This window comes from Excalfactoria chinensis, chromosome 1, assembly GCF_039878825.1.
Source record: "Excalfactoria chinensis isolate bCotChi1 chromosome 1, bCotChi1.hap2, whole genome shotgun sequence".
Lineage (NCBI taxonomy): Eukaryota > Metazoa > Chordata > Aves > Galliformes > Phasianidae > Excalfactoria > Excalfactoria chinensis.
The window spans coordinates 135,412,646-135,433,019 of record NC_092825.1 but is presented as its reverse complement, the minus strand read 5'-3'; the positions used below and the strand labels follow the sequence as shown (position 1 = coordinate 135,433,019).

General features: G+C 37.0%; 1 protein-coding gene across 1 annotated transcript in view; it reads left to right on the top strand.

Annotated features, from left to right (window-relative positions):
* ITGBL1 (integrin subunit beta like 1) overlaps nt 1-20,374 on the top strand; it is a 125,616-nt gene that overhangs the window by 87,204 nt on the left and 18,038 nt on the right. Inside the window, exon 8 of the mRNA XM_072352982.1 lies at nt 17,670-17,786. Within this exon, the coding sequence (XP_072209083.1) occupies nt 17,670-17,786 (117 nt within the window). The remainder of the gene's footprint in view (nt 1-17,669; nt 17,787-20,374) is intronic.

Genomic DNA, 20,374 nt, shown 5'->3' with positions numbered 1-20,374 from the left:
TGATATTATTTCAAACTTCTCTTCAGTCCATGTCATTTGCTTTATAATTAACCTTGTTCTCCTTACGGACTGTTTAGAGTCATTTTCTGCTAGAATCTCCCTAATAAATTCTTTACTTAGATTTACATGTGATCTGTTGTTTTGCTTTTCAGACATGTTGCCTTTCATGATTAAACACTATATGCTTTTTGTCATTTTGATTTTTTTTAATAAACTACGGTGGTTGGATTTTATTCCAGCCCATGTACAAAACATTGGCACCATATGTTTTCATCTGCCTGCTAAGAAAGAATGCTAGTTCTTGAGATTTGCTCTCTTTCAAATTCTTTGCCAGAGGAGAGTTTAGCTTTGAAAGGATGAAATGCCTATTTATGTTAGGAATCGTTGATAAAGAATTACACGTTTTCCTGGGCAGACAATGGTAATGTTTGTGGCAGTCTTCATGCTTTGAATTTTTACTTTTAAATCACAGAACAGCTCCTGAGAATCTCTCACTGTAGAGTAGATTAGATTTTTCTGTTTTGTTTTGGATAGAAAGTTCCATTATGCCTAATTTGTATTTGAGATCTTTCACTAAAGTCCTACTTTCACTAAAGTACTACTGACTGACTCAAAGATAAAAATTCTGATCATTTTACAAACTATTTAATTATATAATAAAAAAAAAATAGAAAAATAAGTTGAAAATTCTTTATGGGACATTTAGGAAGATGAATACTTTCACAGTTTCATTTTAAAAGTTGGCTTATTTCTGATGGGACTTTGTAAAAACATTCATGTTGGCTACGTAATACTCTCAATGTGAAGATCAGTTCTGGTAGCGTGACACTGAAAAGCAGTGTACATCTTTCTGCTTTAATGAATGTCCTTTCACTTCTAGATGAGGTACATTCTACGACACCCAGAGAGCAGGATGAGAAAATTGATGTTCTTTAACTACTTTTTTTATAGAAAATTTTAAATGCACCATTGTTTTAAAGGCAGCTGTCAAAAGAACATTGGTAGGAATTAATTACAATGTTGCTTAGAAGTCAATAAAATATTTTGCTGCATTGATTCCCATTATAGTTAAGTATTCAAAAAAATCAAAACGCATTAGTCAGAAGTATTATATAGCCTTTACTAAACAGATACATTACAGCATCCTTAAATGAGTGAAGGGCAGAAGGGCAGAGATGAAAGACTTTATAAACTATTTTATTTCTCAAATTTTCACCCCTCCCTCCCCCTCCCCCCCCCCCCCTTTTTTTTTTTTTTTTTTTTTTTTTAATTAATGAGAAAGTGGTTAGTGTAATGCATATTGTGAAAAGTTTTAGGAAGCTTAATTGCTACCATATTAAATCATCATATTAAATGGACTAGAATGAAGAGAAGTCTTTTTTACTAAAAGGGTTGCTACACAATGACAGAATTTGCCTAGATATTTTATATAGTCCCCATCCTTGGAGTCATTCAGAACCTAACTGCACACCATCCTGGGCAACTGCCTCTATGTGACTGTGCTTAGAGCAGTAGGGTAGGACTAGGTGATCTCTGGTGGTGTCTGCTCTCCTGTACTACTCTGTCATCCTTATTGACTACACTGTTATTCATATCAGCTCTACGGCCTTTCTCATACAGGCACATAAATCTGTTTTATTTTATGGCATCTCTTAATGGCATTAGTTTCATTTTCTCATCAATTCAAAGTAATTAATTAATTTAATTTAAATATAAGGCATTACAATCCTGTAGGTGGAGGAGGCAGCAGAGCTAGATATTTAGTCCATCTCTTTTCCATTCTGAGATACTGTTATTTAATAATACTAGGCCAATGCCTTACAGTAGAGTCATTCCTATTTTCTAATGCTAAGGACAAGCTAAGATGCATCTTCATCTGCGTATCTCTGATTTAGAGAGCTGTGTGGATACTGCTGTTAATATAGTTTGTGTTCTGTTCCCTTTTTCCCTTGTGTAACAAATGCTCTGGAAGGAAGCTCATCACTTAAGCGCTTAGTAATCCTCTCCCTTGCAGTAGGAAATCCCTGTGACTGGCAAGAGAGCATCAGTGGAAGAGGAGAGCTGCAAGTGTGAGTTTAGAGAGCAGCTCCTTCTGGATTTCAGGTGCTGGAATATTAATGTTTTTGTCTAGGCCACAGTTCACTTTGGCCTTTGTGCTGAATAGCAGGGCACTCTTATGCTGAGAAATTTGGAGTTATTTTCATTAAAATATATATATATATATATTTCTTAAGCACACAAATATCCAACAGTCTGTGTTACAGCTGCATTTCCCTAGCTACTGTGGATCACATCTATTCAAGGATTTGTGTGTCCATGCTGTCCCTTACAGAAAGTGCTGAGTTTGTGTTTCATTTTACATTTTCTGTATGAGAAGTAGCTCCAGACATGAAACATCATTAGCATAGCATCATGCTCAGGTTGCTAAACTCTGCTAAAAGTCATTGTGATTATGTTGATAAATAACTTTTGGATCTAGTCTATTCTGGAAGGTTGTGCAAACTGATCCTTAGAGGTCAGCAGAAGTAGGTGGGCTACAGGGGAAGCTAATATACAATCTCTCACCCTTTATTGTAGGGACAAGCAGAGTTTTGTTCTGTAGTCATTTACTGGATGAACTCATAAAAAATGTCATGAAAGAGAACATCACCATTTGACTTTGGGGGAAAAATGCCTATGAAAATAACTTCACTTTTGGTATAGTCATGCACTTGGCATGACTCTTCGTGTTTGTAGTGGGGTTTATTTCTTTTTTATCAGTCTTCTGGGTGTTGCACCTCTGCTTAGCAGCAGTAATGTTTTTTGGAGTAAGCCTAGATGTCTTTCAGATAGTGGGAGCATTTTTGAGTGTGTATTGTTTTATACAGATTTCATACACTATATAAACTATTTGCTTTGAAGATAGTTTTCACTTTTTTTTAGTGACACTTCTTTGGAAAGCACATTTCATCGTCATTAATTGCAGCTATAAATACAGTGTCAGAGAAGCAGTGAGAGACGAGTGTGATGTTTCCTGTTGTGATCTTTGAGACAGGATAGATGAATGAGTCATTCACGCAAGCAGCAGAGACGATCGTGGGGGTTTCAAGAAAAATATTAAATTCTGTCTCTGTGATCTTCTCAAGTCCCTGATGCCATGGGTAACAACCTCAGCTGCCCAGGCCTTCTGCTGTGTCTGCTGGCCCCTTCCCCTTTGCACCCCCTGAAATGCTAACTACTGCTGTGAGAGGCGGCCAGACCAGCGTCTCCAGCAGTGGCTGAGATGCACAGTCTCATTGCTGGGCACTGCCTATCTGGGGAAAGCAGCAGGGAGTAACTAACTTGTCTAAATATATGCTCCGTTTCTGTGATTCTACTTATGCATGTTGAAAGAGTTTTGACGTGTTTTGCATACTACTGATTCCATAGTATCTGGGGTTGCTGCTGATTTGCAGCTGATGTCTCCACTGCTCTTTTTCTACTCACAACTGAGTATCAGTTCCCGCCTCTGTCTGATCCATAGTCACCTCCCCCTGTAACTTATGCCTCCCACTTTTTCTCACAGAAAAAAATGAGTTCTGCTGATTATTTTCCTTATTCCTTCCCACTCCCTCAGCACCAAACCTCACTGCCTACCCTCTTCCAAGAGGGAGAAATGAAAATAGCAACAAAATTACTAATTCTTCAGTGGCAGTCTCTTATTTGCTTCTCTCAGGGCTCTGATCCTGGAGAGAAGGGTTAAAGCCCAATCAGCTGCTGTGGTTTTACAGTTTCCTGCATGGGAATTTAATAACGCAGCTTTTCGGTCTCAGAGAACTACTCAGAGGAGGTCTGAACACAATTTTCTTATCCATTATGTTAACAAAGAAGAGCCAATCCACTTTTTAATGAAAAAAAAAAAAAAAAAAAAAAAAAAAAAAAAAAAAAAAAGCTGTTCAACTCATTACCACTTGCTAAAAAAGAAGGCCTTTATTGGCTTGAAAACAATTCTGCACAATTAATTCCTTTTTTATTGTTTTTATTAGGAGGAATAATTTTGAGTACTTTTCTCTAAAACAGTAATAAAAATAAATCCTACATTCATGCTGTGTTTAAAGCAATTTTGTCAAATTTGAACTCACAATACCAAGCCTATTTTGTTTCTCTAATCAGACATTTATGAGAAGCATGGAATACTCCATCTAAGCCTCATTTCCAGCTGAAATCAGGTATGACGGAGCTTGCCAAACTCATTGTGTTCAATTTGCTTGGAAGTAATTGTTGTGGGGCTTTTTTCTTATTTGCTAAACAGAACTCTGACACTTCCTGGAAAAGGGCTGGGATGGATTTTTAATAGTCTGTAAAAATCCACACAAGCAAACATGGCTTTAGTATTAATTCGTTTAATGTTAAAATCAGCGATGGCACCCTAGTGCTGTAACAAAGTTTCCCACACTGGGATTTACCTCCTGTCTGCTCTCTTGCACTGGTTTAATCCTGTTTAGGGAAATCCCAGAACAGCAAAGGTCATTTCACTCTTGTACAAAGCTGCCTGGTTGATCTCCAGTACTTGCCATGGAAATGCAGATTCAGGCTCAACACTTGGTGAGGATCCAGGAGCAGCTCTCCTTCAGCAGGACTGGATCCTACTGCTGTGGGACAACTGCACCTGTGGTCAGGGCTCAACAGCAGCCACAAGTGGCTTCTGCCTTGAGCAGGGCCAACAGCAAGGCTAGTGAAATGATCAGTGCCAAGCTCTTGTCAGCCACCTCTGCATGAAAACTGAGTCTGCAGTTTCCCACAGGACTGGGAGAGCTTTCACAATAGCATGAGAACTCAGCTGCTAAAAGGTATCTTTGCATCTCTAAGAGGTGATTTCCTCCAGGTTGTCTTTCTCCATCTGGAGGTACACTTTGTAATTTTTCTTCTTGCAAGGAATAGAGTATCTTTGTTTTTCCTTAACACCACTTTGCACACTGACTGTTTCTCTGAATGCTGTGGTCTTGGGTTCTAACGTCCTGCTCCCTGCAAACAGGGAACTGGGCTGCCAGTGGTTTGGCTCAAATGAAATGCAGAATCTTGGGTGAAACTTGGTGCAGTCGTACACTTTGATCGCTAATATCTTTTCTGATTATAAAGTAAATATATAGGAGCAGTTGTTTTTACTGTAGAAAGCTTGACCCAAGTGGGAACACTTTTCTCCAGGTCACTACATAGTCTCCAGATGTGCCACCATCCCTCCCCACTGTTATGTCATGATTCAGTCCTTATGAGCTATGGTAATTCAGGCATAATATAATGCTGCTGTGGAAAAGGCAAGGTGGCCACAGCAGTAACACCAAAACTGTTCCTAGGCAAAAATGTTCAACTGGCAAAGTTTTGAACCATGGTGGTGCAGAAGTAGTATTTATTTCCCTAGACTGAGCAGTCTGTATAATAATATGTATTACAATGAAAAATGTGTTAACATTTTCCATAGACAAATACCTTTTGATCTGGACAGGAGTTTCAGGAAAACATAGGCTTTTTTTCTTTCTTCACACCACTGATTGTGCTACCTGTTGTCCTCGTTTCTCTCTTAATGTCACTTCTGTTCAGCAGTTTGGAAGAATTTTCCTGCAATCACCTGGATTTCCAATCTCTGAAGCGTAATTGCTATAAACCACTCACTCTCATCCTTTTTCTACTATTGCATACCCATGCATTTTTTAAATTAATCTATTTTATCTTGCTGAGTGTCAGTGGCAGGTTTTCTCTCTTCCTTTGTTTTAATTTTGGTGGATTATCTCACTTTGCTTTTACACTATCATCTCCCACTTATTCTTCCATGAGCTCCAATATTAATCTTTATATCTTAATAATCTTAATAATAATTTTAATCTTAATATTGTCTTTGCCCTTCCTTCCTTCCTTCCTTCCTTCCTTCCTTCCTTCCTTCCTTCCTTCCTTCCTTCCTTCCTTCCTTCCTTCCTTCCTTCCTTCCTTCCTTCCTTCCTTCCTTCCTTCCATTACACATATTCTTTCATCTTCTTTTATTCATTTTTAGGGCATTTGGAGCACTCCAAACTTATTTTTAATCACTTTCTTCACTGTTACCTGTTGTCTTCTTTTTTCTTACTTTCTGGCCACATGTTTCTTATTGTCCTCAGCTAGGGATGTTATGTCAAAGACTTCTTGTTTATGGGTTTAGAAGCTGTAAGTGCATCCTAATTTCCCTCTTCTCCTCGCCTCATCTACCTTCAGATTTCTGTAATAGTGACTACTTTCTCTGTGAACACTGTTTTCCATGTATTGGAGAGGAAAAGGCAGTTTTAACCAGCTATTTATTGGACCTGTTTAGACATTTATTTCAGAATGAGATGAAGACTGCTGTAAAATTTTCAGTTTATCTATGAACTCAAGAGTGCTTGGATGCCTTGAGATACAGAAGTGATGCAGAATCCCATCCTTTGCAACCACATCTTCTTTTGTCACTTTTGTTCACCACAGTCCATATTTATTAATACCTGATGTATATGTAAATGAATAAATATGAATAAATATGTTAATGCATACTATTCACAACAGTATTAACATCCTTGGGTGCTTGAAGAGGATTCAGTAGGGTGAGTCTTGATTATTTCCTCTCTGTTTCTGAGTACTGACAAGAATGTAAGACGTAACATGCTTGACATGGGTTTGAGTCCAAACTGTCTGACGGGAGAAAAGGCACAAAAACTGCTACAGCAGTTGGCTTTGATGTATTCTTTCTGTATCCAGGAAGATAAAACCTCTCTCTCTAATGCCTAGGTTCAGATCTCTTCTCTTAGCCGTTCTTTTGCTTAGCTTATGTATTTTGCTATAAACTGTTGCAGTGAACACTGCTTTTCTTCCTTGAAATGATTGCTTTTTCAGTTGACAGTTGCATTTTTATAAGATTTTCAGTATTTAATAAAGTGATTGGTCTGAGAAAGCACTCTTTGCATTGTCTCATATTCTTTTGTGATGACTGAGGACAATGAAAAAGTAGTATTTTGTATAATATTTCAACTTATTCTATTGCTATTTCTGAAATAGAAGAGGATAGATGTTTTCAATTTAGCACAGAATTCCCTACAGTACTTTTACGCTTCATTGTCTTAACATTTTAATCAGTTGTAAAAGATCCTCTTACTCTGCTTTATGTAAGAGACTTCAGCTTTTCTATTTTTCTTCACTGAGTTCAAAATGTTTCAAAGGTTTTAAAATATTAGCATTTTCTTTTTTCTTATTTTCATATTAGATTGTTCCCTGTATAGTTTTTGTTTACATTCTCCCTTTCTAAAAATACTTTAAAAATACTTTCTTGGTGCTTTGTTCCCATTCATTTTCAAGTATCTCTTGTTCATCAGTGGCATTTCCTACTCTCCTATTCAGTGGGTGGTGACTGGGGCTCCTCCACACTCTAGCTGACAGCTGGATTCAGTAGGCTGTCCTGATGATAGCAAACTTGAAACAGTTCCACCCAAAGCAGAAATCTTGGCAGAAGCATACGTCCTATTGAGTGATTACAACCCTTCAAGACATTCTGGGTGTACTGTGAGCTGCAAACCTGATTTCTTGCTCTGAGAACTAGCATCAATATTAACATGTAGGTGATTGTATCGGGCTTAGGCTTTTTGCATCAGTTGCTTATGTTTGTCAAATTAAATAAAACAAAATCAACTACCTCAATTTTAGTATTTCTGATTACATTGTATTTGTTAGGAAGGCCTGGAGACTGATCATAAATTCATTTCCACCAAGGTACTGCAGAAAGAGTGCAGCCTCACTGGCAGGCTTTAATTACTTGTTGCATGTGTTTCAACTAGCTAGAAAACTGCTAACTGCCTTTAATTGCTGGGGTTTGCTCATGTTTCCAAACGGGAGGCTGATTGTAAGTATGTGAAGCTCATAATTACACCTGTTCTATCAGACCCAGTTTTAATAGACAGTGCCCTGCCCTTGTCTACTCATAGGGCTATATCAAGGCTGATGAGAAATCAGAGGGCATAGTTTTCAAGAACTTTAAGCAAGTATACCTGTAGTGTGGTTGGTAATGTACCTAGTTAGTCATCTTTGATAACTCTAGGCTCACTGTTTTGTTATTCCACACACTCTCCCTGAAATAACACGGCTCAGGAAAACCTGCAATGAAGAATTTACTGCTAATACTTAAAATCAGGGAGAGGAAAAATGGAATATGGTGTGGTTTTCTAAAGATAAAGTTTTCATTTAAGAAGCTGTTAAAATATTGCCTTTAATTCTCTCATTATAGATTGCATATTTTCCTCAAAGCCAGTCTTTTTGGGCACCAGGAGGAAGTGTTATTTCACAGATTTCATTATTGCAGCTAGGGCAAAGATTCTCAGAGCCATAAGGCAGTGTCTTTACAACAGATAAAATGGAGAGCCTTGTATCAAGAGGCTAGTGCACAATCTGGCCGACTGGCAACAAAAAGGACAAATTTGTTTACGAGTGATAGGCAAGAGCATTTTGACTTGGAACAACTTGGTAGATGATACAGTTGCTAGGTAATGTCTTTCATTTCTAGAAAAAGTCTTGAGGTGAAAGCTAATCAATAAGGTAGATATAGTGTGATGTCATTTGTTGCCATGGTTTCTGAATTTAGCAGTCTGTTATCTGCAAATAATATTGATGGTTGCTATGCAGTTGAATCTCTTCATACTGTTGTTTTGTGATTATACAGCTCTTTAATCTTGGCTAAAGCTTCAAAGAACAGCATGTCTAAGAGTTTAAACATTATAATAGATAGGCTTGTATTACAACTCTAAAATATCTTGAAATTTGCTACCTAATAAACAACAGGCATCAGCAGGAAGTGAACAAGGTTAACATTTTGGTGATTAAACTTCCACAAAGCAGTTGACATTTTCTAGTAAATTAATCTGCAAATTAAATATCTCTGTGGAATTACTGCTATGACTCATTACATGGCAGATCAAGTGAGAATGGAGGTAAGCTGTCAATCCTCTGGTTGATAAGGCAGTCAAATGTCTAACACTGTAGATGTCTCAAAAGCTATCACAGCTTCTTGAACAACGTTCCTTTGTTTCATATATCTTTTACCATTAGGTTGTGGATCTTCATTAAGTTTGGAGTTTGCTAGAAAATATAGCAACTTATGTGAATTATCAGACAATTGGGCAGACTTAAAGGAAAATGAGCCCTATTTTTCCTGATTGTTTTCAAGGCAAAGGAAAAGCATTTTCAAGCCAGGTCCTTTAAATAAAATGCAATATTTTACTTTTCTTATACTGTGGAAATGTTAGTTTTAGTGAAATGCTGTGTCCTTTACTTGATTTATTGGCACCATTTTACTGTAGTTTTTTTGATAGTTTGAGTTATTGAAAGTGTTTTGCAGAGAAATAGTGAACAGATGAAATGGCAGAGATCAGTACAAGCTACAGAAGGTAACAGAGCATGATCTAAAAACCAAAGTGATTTGTAGAAGGAGAAAATGTGTAGTACCCTTTGGTGAAGCATTTTTAAGAGATGGGTGGTCCACTGGACAATGTGGAAAGATAAGAAAATTGACTGAAACGAAGAAAGAGGTTGATGGAAGGAAGGAACTAATTTATTGGAGAGAAAAGAATGAGGGGAATGAATTGTAGGAAAAATCAGGTTATATTTTGCTGAATATTCCATTTTTGGAGTGACATTTGCCATACTGTTAATTTTCTTTTTCCCCCAACTAATTCCTCCTCCTCTTCCATCTCCACTGCCTTCACAACACATTTCTTTAGAAAGTGCTTTGCCACCTTCTGTCTTCTCCACGCATCCCTCCACTGTGTGGTGACATTGACTATCACATCTCTTTCAAACATAGAAGTAATTGCCTTCATAATCCTACTCGTCCCCTTAATATAGGGAGTGAATTGTCAAGGGCAGGAGAGCAAAGTAAGATGTCACTGGGAGAAGCAAGGCATTTGTTCTACAATCCTGCTCATGCAAAGTAGGCAGGAGTGTTGTGGATGACTCCTCTCCTGGAACTCCACTAGAAACTCCCTGTTGGCAATACAGGAACACAATAGCAGCCTTCAGGAAGGGTGTCCTCAAAGCACTCCTAAGGAGAAGAGGCAGATGGAGGAGACATGCTTCTTGATGATGATAGCAGATGTCAACAAGTTAACATTCTGAAAAGGAACCTAGCAGAACAGCAGTGCTTCTTACCCTAATGTTTAAAGAGAGAGAGGAAGTAGGATTAAAAAAAAGAAGAAAATCAACTTGGAAAAGAAGAAACAAATCAGCAGGGCTGATCAGCTAGAGCTGTAAAAGACTATCTGACACTAAATCTGTGAAGTGCTGCTGCTGAGTGGATTTGTCTAAACAAGAATTCACTATTGGGCTGTCACAAAGGAAGAGCATTTACTTCAGATACCATATGCCAGCTTTGCAATTAGGCTTCTAGTTATACATAACTGCCTGCACTAAAACGGGGGGCAAGCCTCAGACATTTGCAAATTCTGTTGCATAATGTTTCCTTTTGCAGTCCTGGATATTCAGTTGCTTGCATCTCCATGAAGCTTTTGTTGTTTGGGATAAAATACTTCTGATCTTTTATTTCCTCAGAGTATTTGTCTTCGAAATACTTCTTCCTGTGTGTTTCCTTTCTCCATAAGAAAAACTGAATTGTCAGACCTTTTTTAGTACACTTTCACATAATAAAGTAATTCAATAAATAAATAAACACACACACGCACAAAACAAACAAACGAACAAACAAAAACAACAAACAAAAAAAGAATGAACAACACAACACACCATTTTTGGTGAGAGGTACAGGTTAGTACTTTCTACCAGTGAGCAGTCTCTTAAAAGATTTGTGCAATAGTGGAATGACTACAGCAGTTTATGGAGTTTTGCACATCCTGATCCCAGCAACCACTGAAAGAAAATGAATGTAGGTGAGCTCAGATGAGGAACTTTAAATAACATTTTCTCATGGAAAAGGTAAGAAAACTTGTATACAGAGAAGTCCTCAGAGTCACCATGACACTCTGTATAGTACTCCTTACATAGCAAATGCACTTACATAGTGGGACTTTGATGTTTCACCTAGAAGTGAATGGCCCAGTGTTACTAAGCTCAGTTTTGGAGGAGGTTTTCCAAACATGTCTTATCCCTTCAGATAAAAGTAAGTGTATCAGTGCCAGCATCAAGTGAAAGAATCCTGGCCTTGGAGGCTGCACAAAAAGGGAGATAATGCAGTCTGGAACAAGAACTAGTTGTAAATGCAAGTCTTCTAAAAGTGTGTTGCAGCAATGTGATGTAGTTAGTTTACTCGGTTTGCTTCAGACCCTTGAGTAGTTCTGAATGTAATTAATACCCAATGCAGTTTTAGCAAAGAATTAGCTATTTAGGCAAAGGAAATGCTAAGGCTGTGCTGCTAGTACTTCACTTTAGTGTTCCAAATCCACGATGTGAAAAGTAATTCACAAAGACCAAATCTGGAAACTTGACTTTGGATTTATTAAAGCAATTTCCATTTTATTATATGTCTGCATGATTCAGCTGAGCTCTTCTCTGGAGCTTTTATAACTTTAGCTGAGGTCTTGGGTCAGTCATGCTGCAAATAACCTTCTTTTATGAGTAGACATGAGACATGTGTTTGTTTTTCTGTCTATTGATTTAGAAACGGAGTTAGTTCCATACCCAAATCTGGACAAGCAGTTTCGTAATAGTTGCAGCTTAGTTTTTCTTGTCTATGAGAAGTTAAATATGAATTTTAGTGACTCAAATGAGTGATATACTGCAGAAGGAAAGTACTTGTTGCTTGAACCTTGTGAGGAAAAATAATTCTCATCAGAAAATGTCCACAAAGAAAGACACCCATGTCTCCAGCACCCTAATGGAGAAATCCTATGCACAATAAGGAAATTCTTCTAGCTTCTGTTGCAGTATCAAAGCATCGGTATTGCAGCCTGATATGTCAAATGGCAGGAGGCTGCTGTACAAGATGCCATCTCCTAGGCTCTATTTTTCACAAAGGCTCATGAGGTGCAACAGACTCAGGGCAATGCACTGCTGATGCATCTCCTGCACAACTCCACTCCTGTCTCAAGGGTGTACCAACATTGGCACTTGTGATACATGTTGTCATGGTGAGCAGCACAGTGCACCCTCCTCACTCTGCAGCTACAGCTGAACACAGTACAGAGGGCAAGCTGCATTTAGAACTCTGATGTTCTTCATTTCTGGATGGGGAGGAGGGAAATAGGCCTTCAGAGCAGAAAGGAGTGTTAGAAGTCCAGCAGGAAAACTGCTTGTTCATGTAGATGTTGAATCCTTTTTGCAAGATGCTGCATCAGAATTATGATAACCCACCTAGCTGCTTTGTCACAATTTGTCAGACATGCTGGAGCATTTGAGACAAACAGCATTGTACTAAGACAGATAAAGCTTTTTTTCAAAACCCTTTTTCCCCCCAGTATAACCACAGAATTGCAGGTGATATTGCTCAAATGTAACCAGGAGAGCATTGCTCCTGCCTGTCCAAATTCCTTGCCAGAAATAATCCCCAGGTTTTTATACTTTGCGTGAACTCAATGTTTGAAGAGGCTGTAAAGATACTTTTCCACATACTAAAGATGTTTCTAAATGTGTTCTTTATCTGGTATCTCAAAAAACATTGTTTAGGTTCAGGTATTATCAACATTTTAAAAGCTTTGGATACCTTCATATATAAGGCAGTACTATATTTTCCAGGCAGAACAATATTTTTGTGCAAACAGGAATTTTTGTTTATGAAAAGCCATTCAAGGTATGAGAAGCCATTTCAGAACACCTGGTGAAATGGAGATGATAATGTGTCCATTGTTTTCTGTTGGATTTTATACATTTCTCAACATTGTATAAACTCACGCAAATTAATCTTTCTCTTAATGCTTCGGACTGAGCAGGCACTATGAGAGTTTTCATCTCACTTTTGGCACATGCTGCTCATTTTTACTCATTCATTCTCTTTACCAGTCTCTTTTGCCTCCCTTCCTTTTCTTTTACTGACGATGCAACATGCTATGTGTTACTACTTTGAGGCAAATCTGCTTTCCTATACCTGGCATATTCCTCAACTCAGACTAATCTGTGCTAATCTCCTCATCTATCATCTCTAGTTTGCCCTTTATGAACAGTGTTTCAGATCATCTGCTCCCATCCAGCATGAAGTGAGTTCTGCTGGTAAAAGGACACAGAAGCTTTTCTGAATGTTCTCATTGTCTGAGATTGCTTGATAGCAAAGTAATTGCAATTTCTGATAGGAAATGTTTTCAGACATTAAACCTGGGACAGCCACGGGGCAGAAGAGTCCTTCCTAAAGACACATTCCCTTCTGTTTATCACTGATGTGAACCAGCATCCTTCCCATGAACCTGATTGGCTTTTACTGAAATCTCAGCTTGGGCTGAAGTATAGTGTTATGGTTTCATACCATATTCCTTACTCTTATAAAAGCAAAATAAAACAAAGCGACCTGCACAAGAAATCCAAACAATTTATTTTCAGTGAAATTAAAAATCAGGACTGCATACAGAAAAATCATTTATATTTAATAGTAATGGGCAGGAAATGGCAGTGAGCTATATTTTATTATATTCAGTGCTTATTTTAATGTTGAAAACTAAGCTGTTGCTCTGTCTTCCTGATACTTTTGCTGTCAATAACAGGGTGAAGATGTTTTATTACACAAATTATATACTTCTAGCACAATGTTTTAAAATCTAAATTACCTGTATGAAAGAGACAGTTGTTCAGTCCATGTAGAAAAATGGATATTGGTTTGAATGCATGCAGCTAATGGTCATAGCAATTTGCATGGCAGCAGATGTAATCTTTAAGTCCTTTAGGTATGTTCTCAGAAATCCTAAGGAAAGAAAAAGAAATAAAGAAATAAAGAAATAAGAAGTAAAGAAAGAAAGAAAGAAAGAAAGAAAGAAAGAAAGAAAGAAAGAAAGAAAGAAAGAAAGAGAGAAAGAAAGGGAGGAAGGGAGGAAGGGAGAGAGAAAGAGAGAGAGAAAGAGAGAAAGAGAGAAAGAGAGAAAGAGAGAGAGAGAGAAGGAAGGAAGGAAGGAAGGAAGGAAGGAAGGAAGGAAGGAAGGAAGGAAGGAAGGAAGGAAGGAAGGAAGGAAGGAAGGAAGGAAGGAAGGAAGGAAGGAAGGAAGGAAGGAAGGAAGGAAGGAAGGAAGGAAGGAAGGAAGGAAGGAAGGAAGGAAGGAAGGAAGGAAGGAAGGAAGGAAGGAAGGAAGGAAGGAAGGAAGGAAGGAAGGAAGGAAGGAAGGAAGGAAGGAAGGAAACACACAATGACAATGATAGAAAATGGTGGGTAAAATCAAAAGCTAAGCTGTCACAACCCAGTTTGTTTTTTAAATTCCAGAATAAGTTAGCTAACATACTTAAGTGTTTTCATGAGATGTGGCAGTCAAATTTCCTTTTGAAACAAAGAAAACCCTGAGCTGGTCTTTTTTCAGTCTTCAATAACAGTTGTAAGTAACAAGTTAATACTTTTACTGACATCTATGGAAGAAAAGAGTTCAAGTAAATATGAAGGCTGAGGATAAATAAATGTCTTATATAATTATTCTATCCTTAGAATCCTGCATTGAAATAAGCGTAGCTTTTTGATACTAGTAGTTAACATAACATCCCTCAGAAAACTTCCTTCATCTGAACTCATCAGGTGGTGACATTTACTGCCTCTGTTGAGTGAGGAGAGGAAACCACTCAGTCTTAGATGTCAGAGGTAAACTTGTGTCTCTTTACTATTAAGGCATAGCTCTGTCTCTGCTAGCTGAATATATGCTAAATATTATGGCCTTCATGTGTTTAATTGTTTCTGTATGCCTCAGAATTTAAAGAGAATTTAGGATGTGTTTGGCAGTAGCTTTCCCTCTATAATCAGGTTGCTATGGGAAACCTATTATTCCAGACAAAGAAAGGGTATGTTTAGTGAAGTACTGATCCCTCTTCAGTATAATGTGAGCTTCAAATTACTTTTGAACAACCAAATTTGTATGGTATTTTATTATAGTAACTAAAAGAATAATGGTACAGAATAAGGTGTGGCTTCTTCTAATCCTATAGCAACACATTTGATGAAGTAGCAGTATGATTGGAGCCAGCTTACTTACACCTTATCCTGCTTTTCCTGGGGAAGAAACTGAAATTTATTGTTCCAGATTGCTAATAACTGCTGCTTTTACCTTTATGGTGATAAACAAAGTCTTTGGAATTTATATTTATTCCATCCTATGTAGTTAGTTGTTTAGAAGCAAAATGACTTTTTATCCTTTGTTAAATTACCTCCACAGAGTGAGCCCACCTGATACTATCTAATGAAAATTGCAGTGTTTTTGGAGCTAAAACGTGCATTTTAAGTCACTTCAAAGTTACAGTTATTTACTGCCACCACTGAATCGCCTTCTCATGTTCCTAGTCCTGATTTTGTCACATTTGGAAAGGGAAGAAATGATGAAATAATAATCTGTCTGCCACTTTCTAAGCTGCTATGGATGAAGCTTTGAGTATTTCAAAAGAAACAGGTCAGAGAAATCCTTTTCCAGAGCACTGACTGGATGAAGTTTCTGTCTGTTTTCAAGACACATCTGCATTTAGATCAGATGATGTAAAGCAGACACTGGGGTTACTGGGGAACTAGCCAAAAGCAAACATGAAGCACAGACATAAAAAGGAACTAGACGTATTTGAATGTTGGTGTTTCATTCATTAACTAGGATGACAAGAATGAGAAGATCAAAACCCTCTTTCTGCGTGATTTTGCTAAGCCAAGCTGAGCTTGCATTTCTTAAATGCAAAAAATGCCCTGTCTGCTTGAAGATGGGATATTCCTCAGTCTTCCCCTGATAGAACTTTTGTACATGAACTGAGATAAATAAATATCAATTGCAGCAGGGACTGTGAGGAACTGTTTCCATTCCAGTGCAAGTTCCCTAGCACCAGGCTCTCAACTCATTGTTGCTTATTAATTTACACATTCCAGGAGGCATTTCTTAATTACAGAATGTGCAAGAGCCTCATTACAGAACCTTCCTTTGCTTATCCCTCTGGAGGATTTTCCATCTCTGCTGACTCCTCTTTTCAAAGCAATTTGTTCAAATGGATTCTATTGTCTTTCAAGCATCCTCATTACTATACTGTTTGCTGGCCAGGATGCCAGTGTTAAAGATTGTTCTTCTGTATATTTTCATAGATTTTCCACAACAGGTAGGTCCTGTTCATCTGGTAGATACCTTGCCGCCTAAGGGTGATTGCCTCTGCTTTGGGATAGTTGGTGATGTTGTGTTGAAGAAGCTGGTATGTCTTAGATGGATGGATTGAAAGAAACTGTGAAATCCCCAAAATGTAACAAGGTGGACACATTAAAAGTCTTTACAAGTGTGATTTATTTTTTTTTTAAGTAATGAGGATTCATTTTATACCGGTTACAAATACTTTCCTTGTTAAACAGTTATGGATTAGAGAAGGCATGCAAATAGCATCAATTATTTTGTATCCAATCATATCTTAGGTGTTGCCAAGATTATCAAATACAAATATATTTAGTGAATGAACTTTATGATTCTTTCTGCAACTAATATCTTCAAGCAATTACTCATGCAATGTAGTTTTAAAATAATATGTATTATAAAAATATCATAAATTATGTGCTGCTAATTCTTTCCTGTCTTTTAAAAAATTACTGTACTTTAAGATGATCATAAGGCATGATTCTAGATTGAGTTCCAGCACTTAGAATTTCCATCACCAATGCCTTGTACAGTGGCAGGATGACTTCCCTATTCCTGTTCACCACACCATTCTTGATACAAGCCAGGGTGCCATTGGCCTTCTTGGCCACCTGGGCACACTGCTGACTCATATTCAGCTGACTGTCCATCAGTACACCAAGGTCCCGTTCCATCAGGCAGCTTTCCATATTATGCATATGTCTGGATGTCCTTTTCTTTGTATGTGTTATCATTTCCCAAGACCACTTATGCCTGGTTTGTGTCGTATCTTGTTCATGCTTACAGTAGCATGGTGTTTAAAAAATATATATATAATTACACAGTCAAACATCTAGAAAATCAGGGTTATCCCAACTGTGAGAGCTTTGCTGAGTCTGTTCACTCTTTAAGCCCTGTGGAGTTTTCCTATGATGAGGTTGATGAAAGGGAAGGCAGTGACAAGGATTATGCTTTCTACTTCTGTTTCCTGAGGTCTAGACCTCATCTTGTTTGTTTTCCAAATGCCCAAGAGAATATTTAAAGAGTTATGATTCTACTGAATGAAGAAGATAGCATTTTAGGTAGTCCGGTGCATAAATGATTTAATTCTAATTTAATTCCTTTCAGAGTTTCTAAGGTTTGTGCTAAATATTTTAGATCTATTACAGAGGTTAATTATGCAGTTAAACATATGCCATAGCTCCGTTATGCAAAGCTGATGTATGATACAGATACAATGCCAGTGATTGCCTATTATTTCTGTTTCCATCAGGACATAAAAGCAATATATTTTGCTTCTTGTTGCCATGGAGAAAGGATAATTTTGTGGGTTTTTCTAATAGAATTTATGTGCATACTTAATAATTAATACAGAGTGACACATCTTTGAGAGGTAGAGTGTAGAATAAGATCGTTATATCAATTAATTTGTTTTACTGAAATTTTACCAATAAAAATGTTTTCTTCTTACAGGAAAATGTGAATGTGGCCAGTGCACTTGTTTCCCTCCAGGAGACAACAGAGTCTACGGAAAAAACTGTGAATGTGATGATCGGCAGTGTGAAAGTGCAGATGGCAACGTCTGTGGGGGTATGTGTTCACTTAATATAATATAATATAAATCTTGGCCATTTATAACCTTCTGTTTCCCCTGATTATATAACATAAGTACATAATTATTGTAACATAAGTAACATAAGCAGTATAAGTATTGAAGGTTAATGACTATTTAAAAACTCCTGAAGCACTAATAGTGAGCTGGATTGGAGACAACTGATAGCACATACGCTAAGTGCTATAGTATATGCCAAATTCCATCAGTATTCCTTAAAGAATAAAGATATTTAAATGAAAACTTGAAAAAAATAAGTAATCTTAACTTTGCATTTTGTGTAGTTCACTTACTGAGAACACTGTATTTTACTTTATATTAATAATGTCCAGCAATACATTTGAATATTTCATATTTCCTAGCAGTGATATTTCTATCTCCTTAGAAAGTAGCACATATTTTGAAATAATCTAAATACTTGAGATATATTGTGATCATACATGTACATTCAGATGGTTTATTTTAGTGTTGACAATGAAACCCTCACTTACTGGTTTTGCAGTGATGAATGCTGGCATTAATAAGATTTAGATATGTAAATGCATACATAGCACACAGTATTTAAAAACATGTTAATCATATTTATCCTAAATGCTCTCTTTGTATATTTAATTGCCCTTTTTTATTATATTCTTAACATTACAACAGAAAATCATATGGATCATGACATATTTTATCTCTTATTTCTATCTAAAAAAATAACCGAACAAACAAACCATATTGCTTCATAATCTTTTTGCACACAAAATTTTTGACTACAGGGAATCTTTCTTCCAGGGCTCTGACATGCAGAATGGAAAATTAGAGTTAAAACCTCTAACCAACAATAAAAATAGTTCATAACATTCAGGAGAATTCAATAATATAAATGTGTAGAAAAATAATAATTTGAAATTTAATTTTATTTAAAAGATATCAAAGCAGATTAAAGCACTGAAATTCTGAGTTATATTGGTTGTAAGTTAAATAGCTGGAAACCAATCTTCATCATATTCTATGACTAAAAATATCCATTCCACTTATGTCATTCATATTTTATATTATTCAGTGACAATGCTTCAGTGTTAATACTGCTAATTGAATTGCACATTTTGGAAATCATGGGCAAAATTTCCATTGTCCATTATTAGACATAGTGATAATTTTAACTTTCATTGTTGGCTAGAGGACATCACTCTGAAATGATAATCAGCTCAACACTGTCTATTTCCACTGTGCAAGAAACACTCTAATTCACACTATTATCTAAATAAACTCTTCCTTTAAGTCTAAACAGCTTTGTCCACGACAATTGTAGAAATTAAGTAATTCAGTTTAAGGTTTTTGTTTGTTTGTTTGTTTGATTGTTTCCTAGTTTTGAGACAATATATAGAATGGAAAATGAATTCATGAAATTATGAATCAGAGGCAAACTTAAGCTCAACTCATTCACTTTTATTCAAGCTGATAGTTTAATTGGTAAGGGTTCTCTTCAGATGGGAAGGAATTGTAATGGAAAAAAGCAACTGAAGTTCCAGTGTCCAGCTTTAACTGCAGTGCACAGTATGTGTTGCCAGAATTTCAGAAGGCCAAGCCTACGATTTTGGTGTTCTAGGGAGCTGAACTCATTCCAAATTCTTTCCCCCAAACCATAAATAAGCACCATATCAGGAGTCTTGTCACCCTGATCTCTCTTGGAAGTAAAGGAAGACAAGTAAGCAAAATACAACATGATTATTAAACCCACCAAGATCCGTGCTGGCTTCTGAAATGCCTCAAGAGAGATCAGAACATCTTTTCTCACTTGCAGCTGACTGAACTAAATGAGGCACAGCTGTTCTCTGGAGTTTTATGCTTCCCAATTAGAAGCCATGCTGCAGTTAATAATGCCTGCTAAAAATTGTTGGACTTTTGTGGTATATCTGTTGGGATTCCAGTGGTAGATAATTGGCAGATTATTTTTTCATATTCCCATCATTTTCCTTCTTGTTCTATCTACTGTATTTTAATATGTCAGTAAACATACTTATAGATTACTGTAGATTAGTTTGTAATTTACTTCTCAAAGCATGTTCCTATATCATAGAATATATATAAGTGTCTTACAGATCACATTAATCTCTCCCATGTACCACTTTCTCTTCGCTGCTGGAGCTCTGGAGTGCCTTCTTCACTCATGTTCCCTTCACTGTATTTTTCTCCTTTTTCTTACTACTCGTATATCCTGAGACCTTATTTTCTTACATCATCCAGTGCCTATCTATGCTTCTGATCCACCTGCCCAAGAAACCACTCCTTCACTTCAGTAATTGATTTCTTTTCTGCTTCCTTAAGTTTCTAGAACTTGAGCCATAAGTCCTATATATGGGAAAGTTTACATCTATATTATCTTCAGAGAGTCCCCATTGATTGCAGCTTTCTCTTATCTCGCCATTTAAGTGAAATCCTCCACCTTCATACTCATAATATGAGCTGTTTACTCTATGTGCATTTTTCACCTTCCACTCTGGCTTTCAACCACTTTTTCATTGAAATTTGTCTCCCTTCAGTTTCTGATGAGTTACTTTTGTTGTTCTCTTTTCATCTC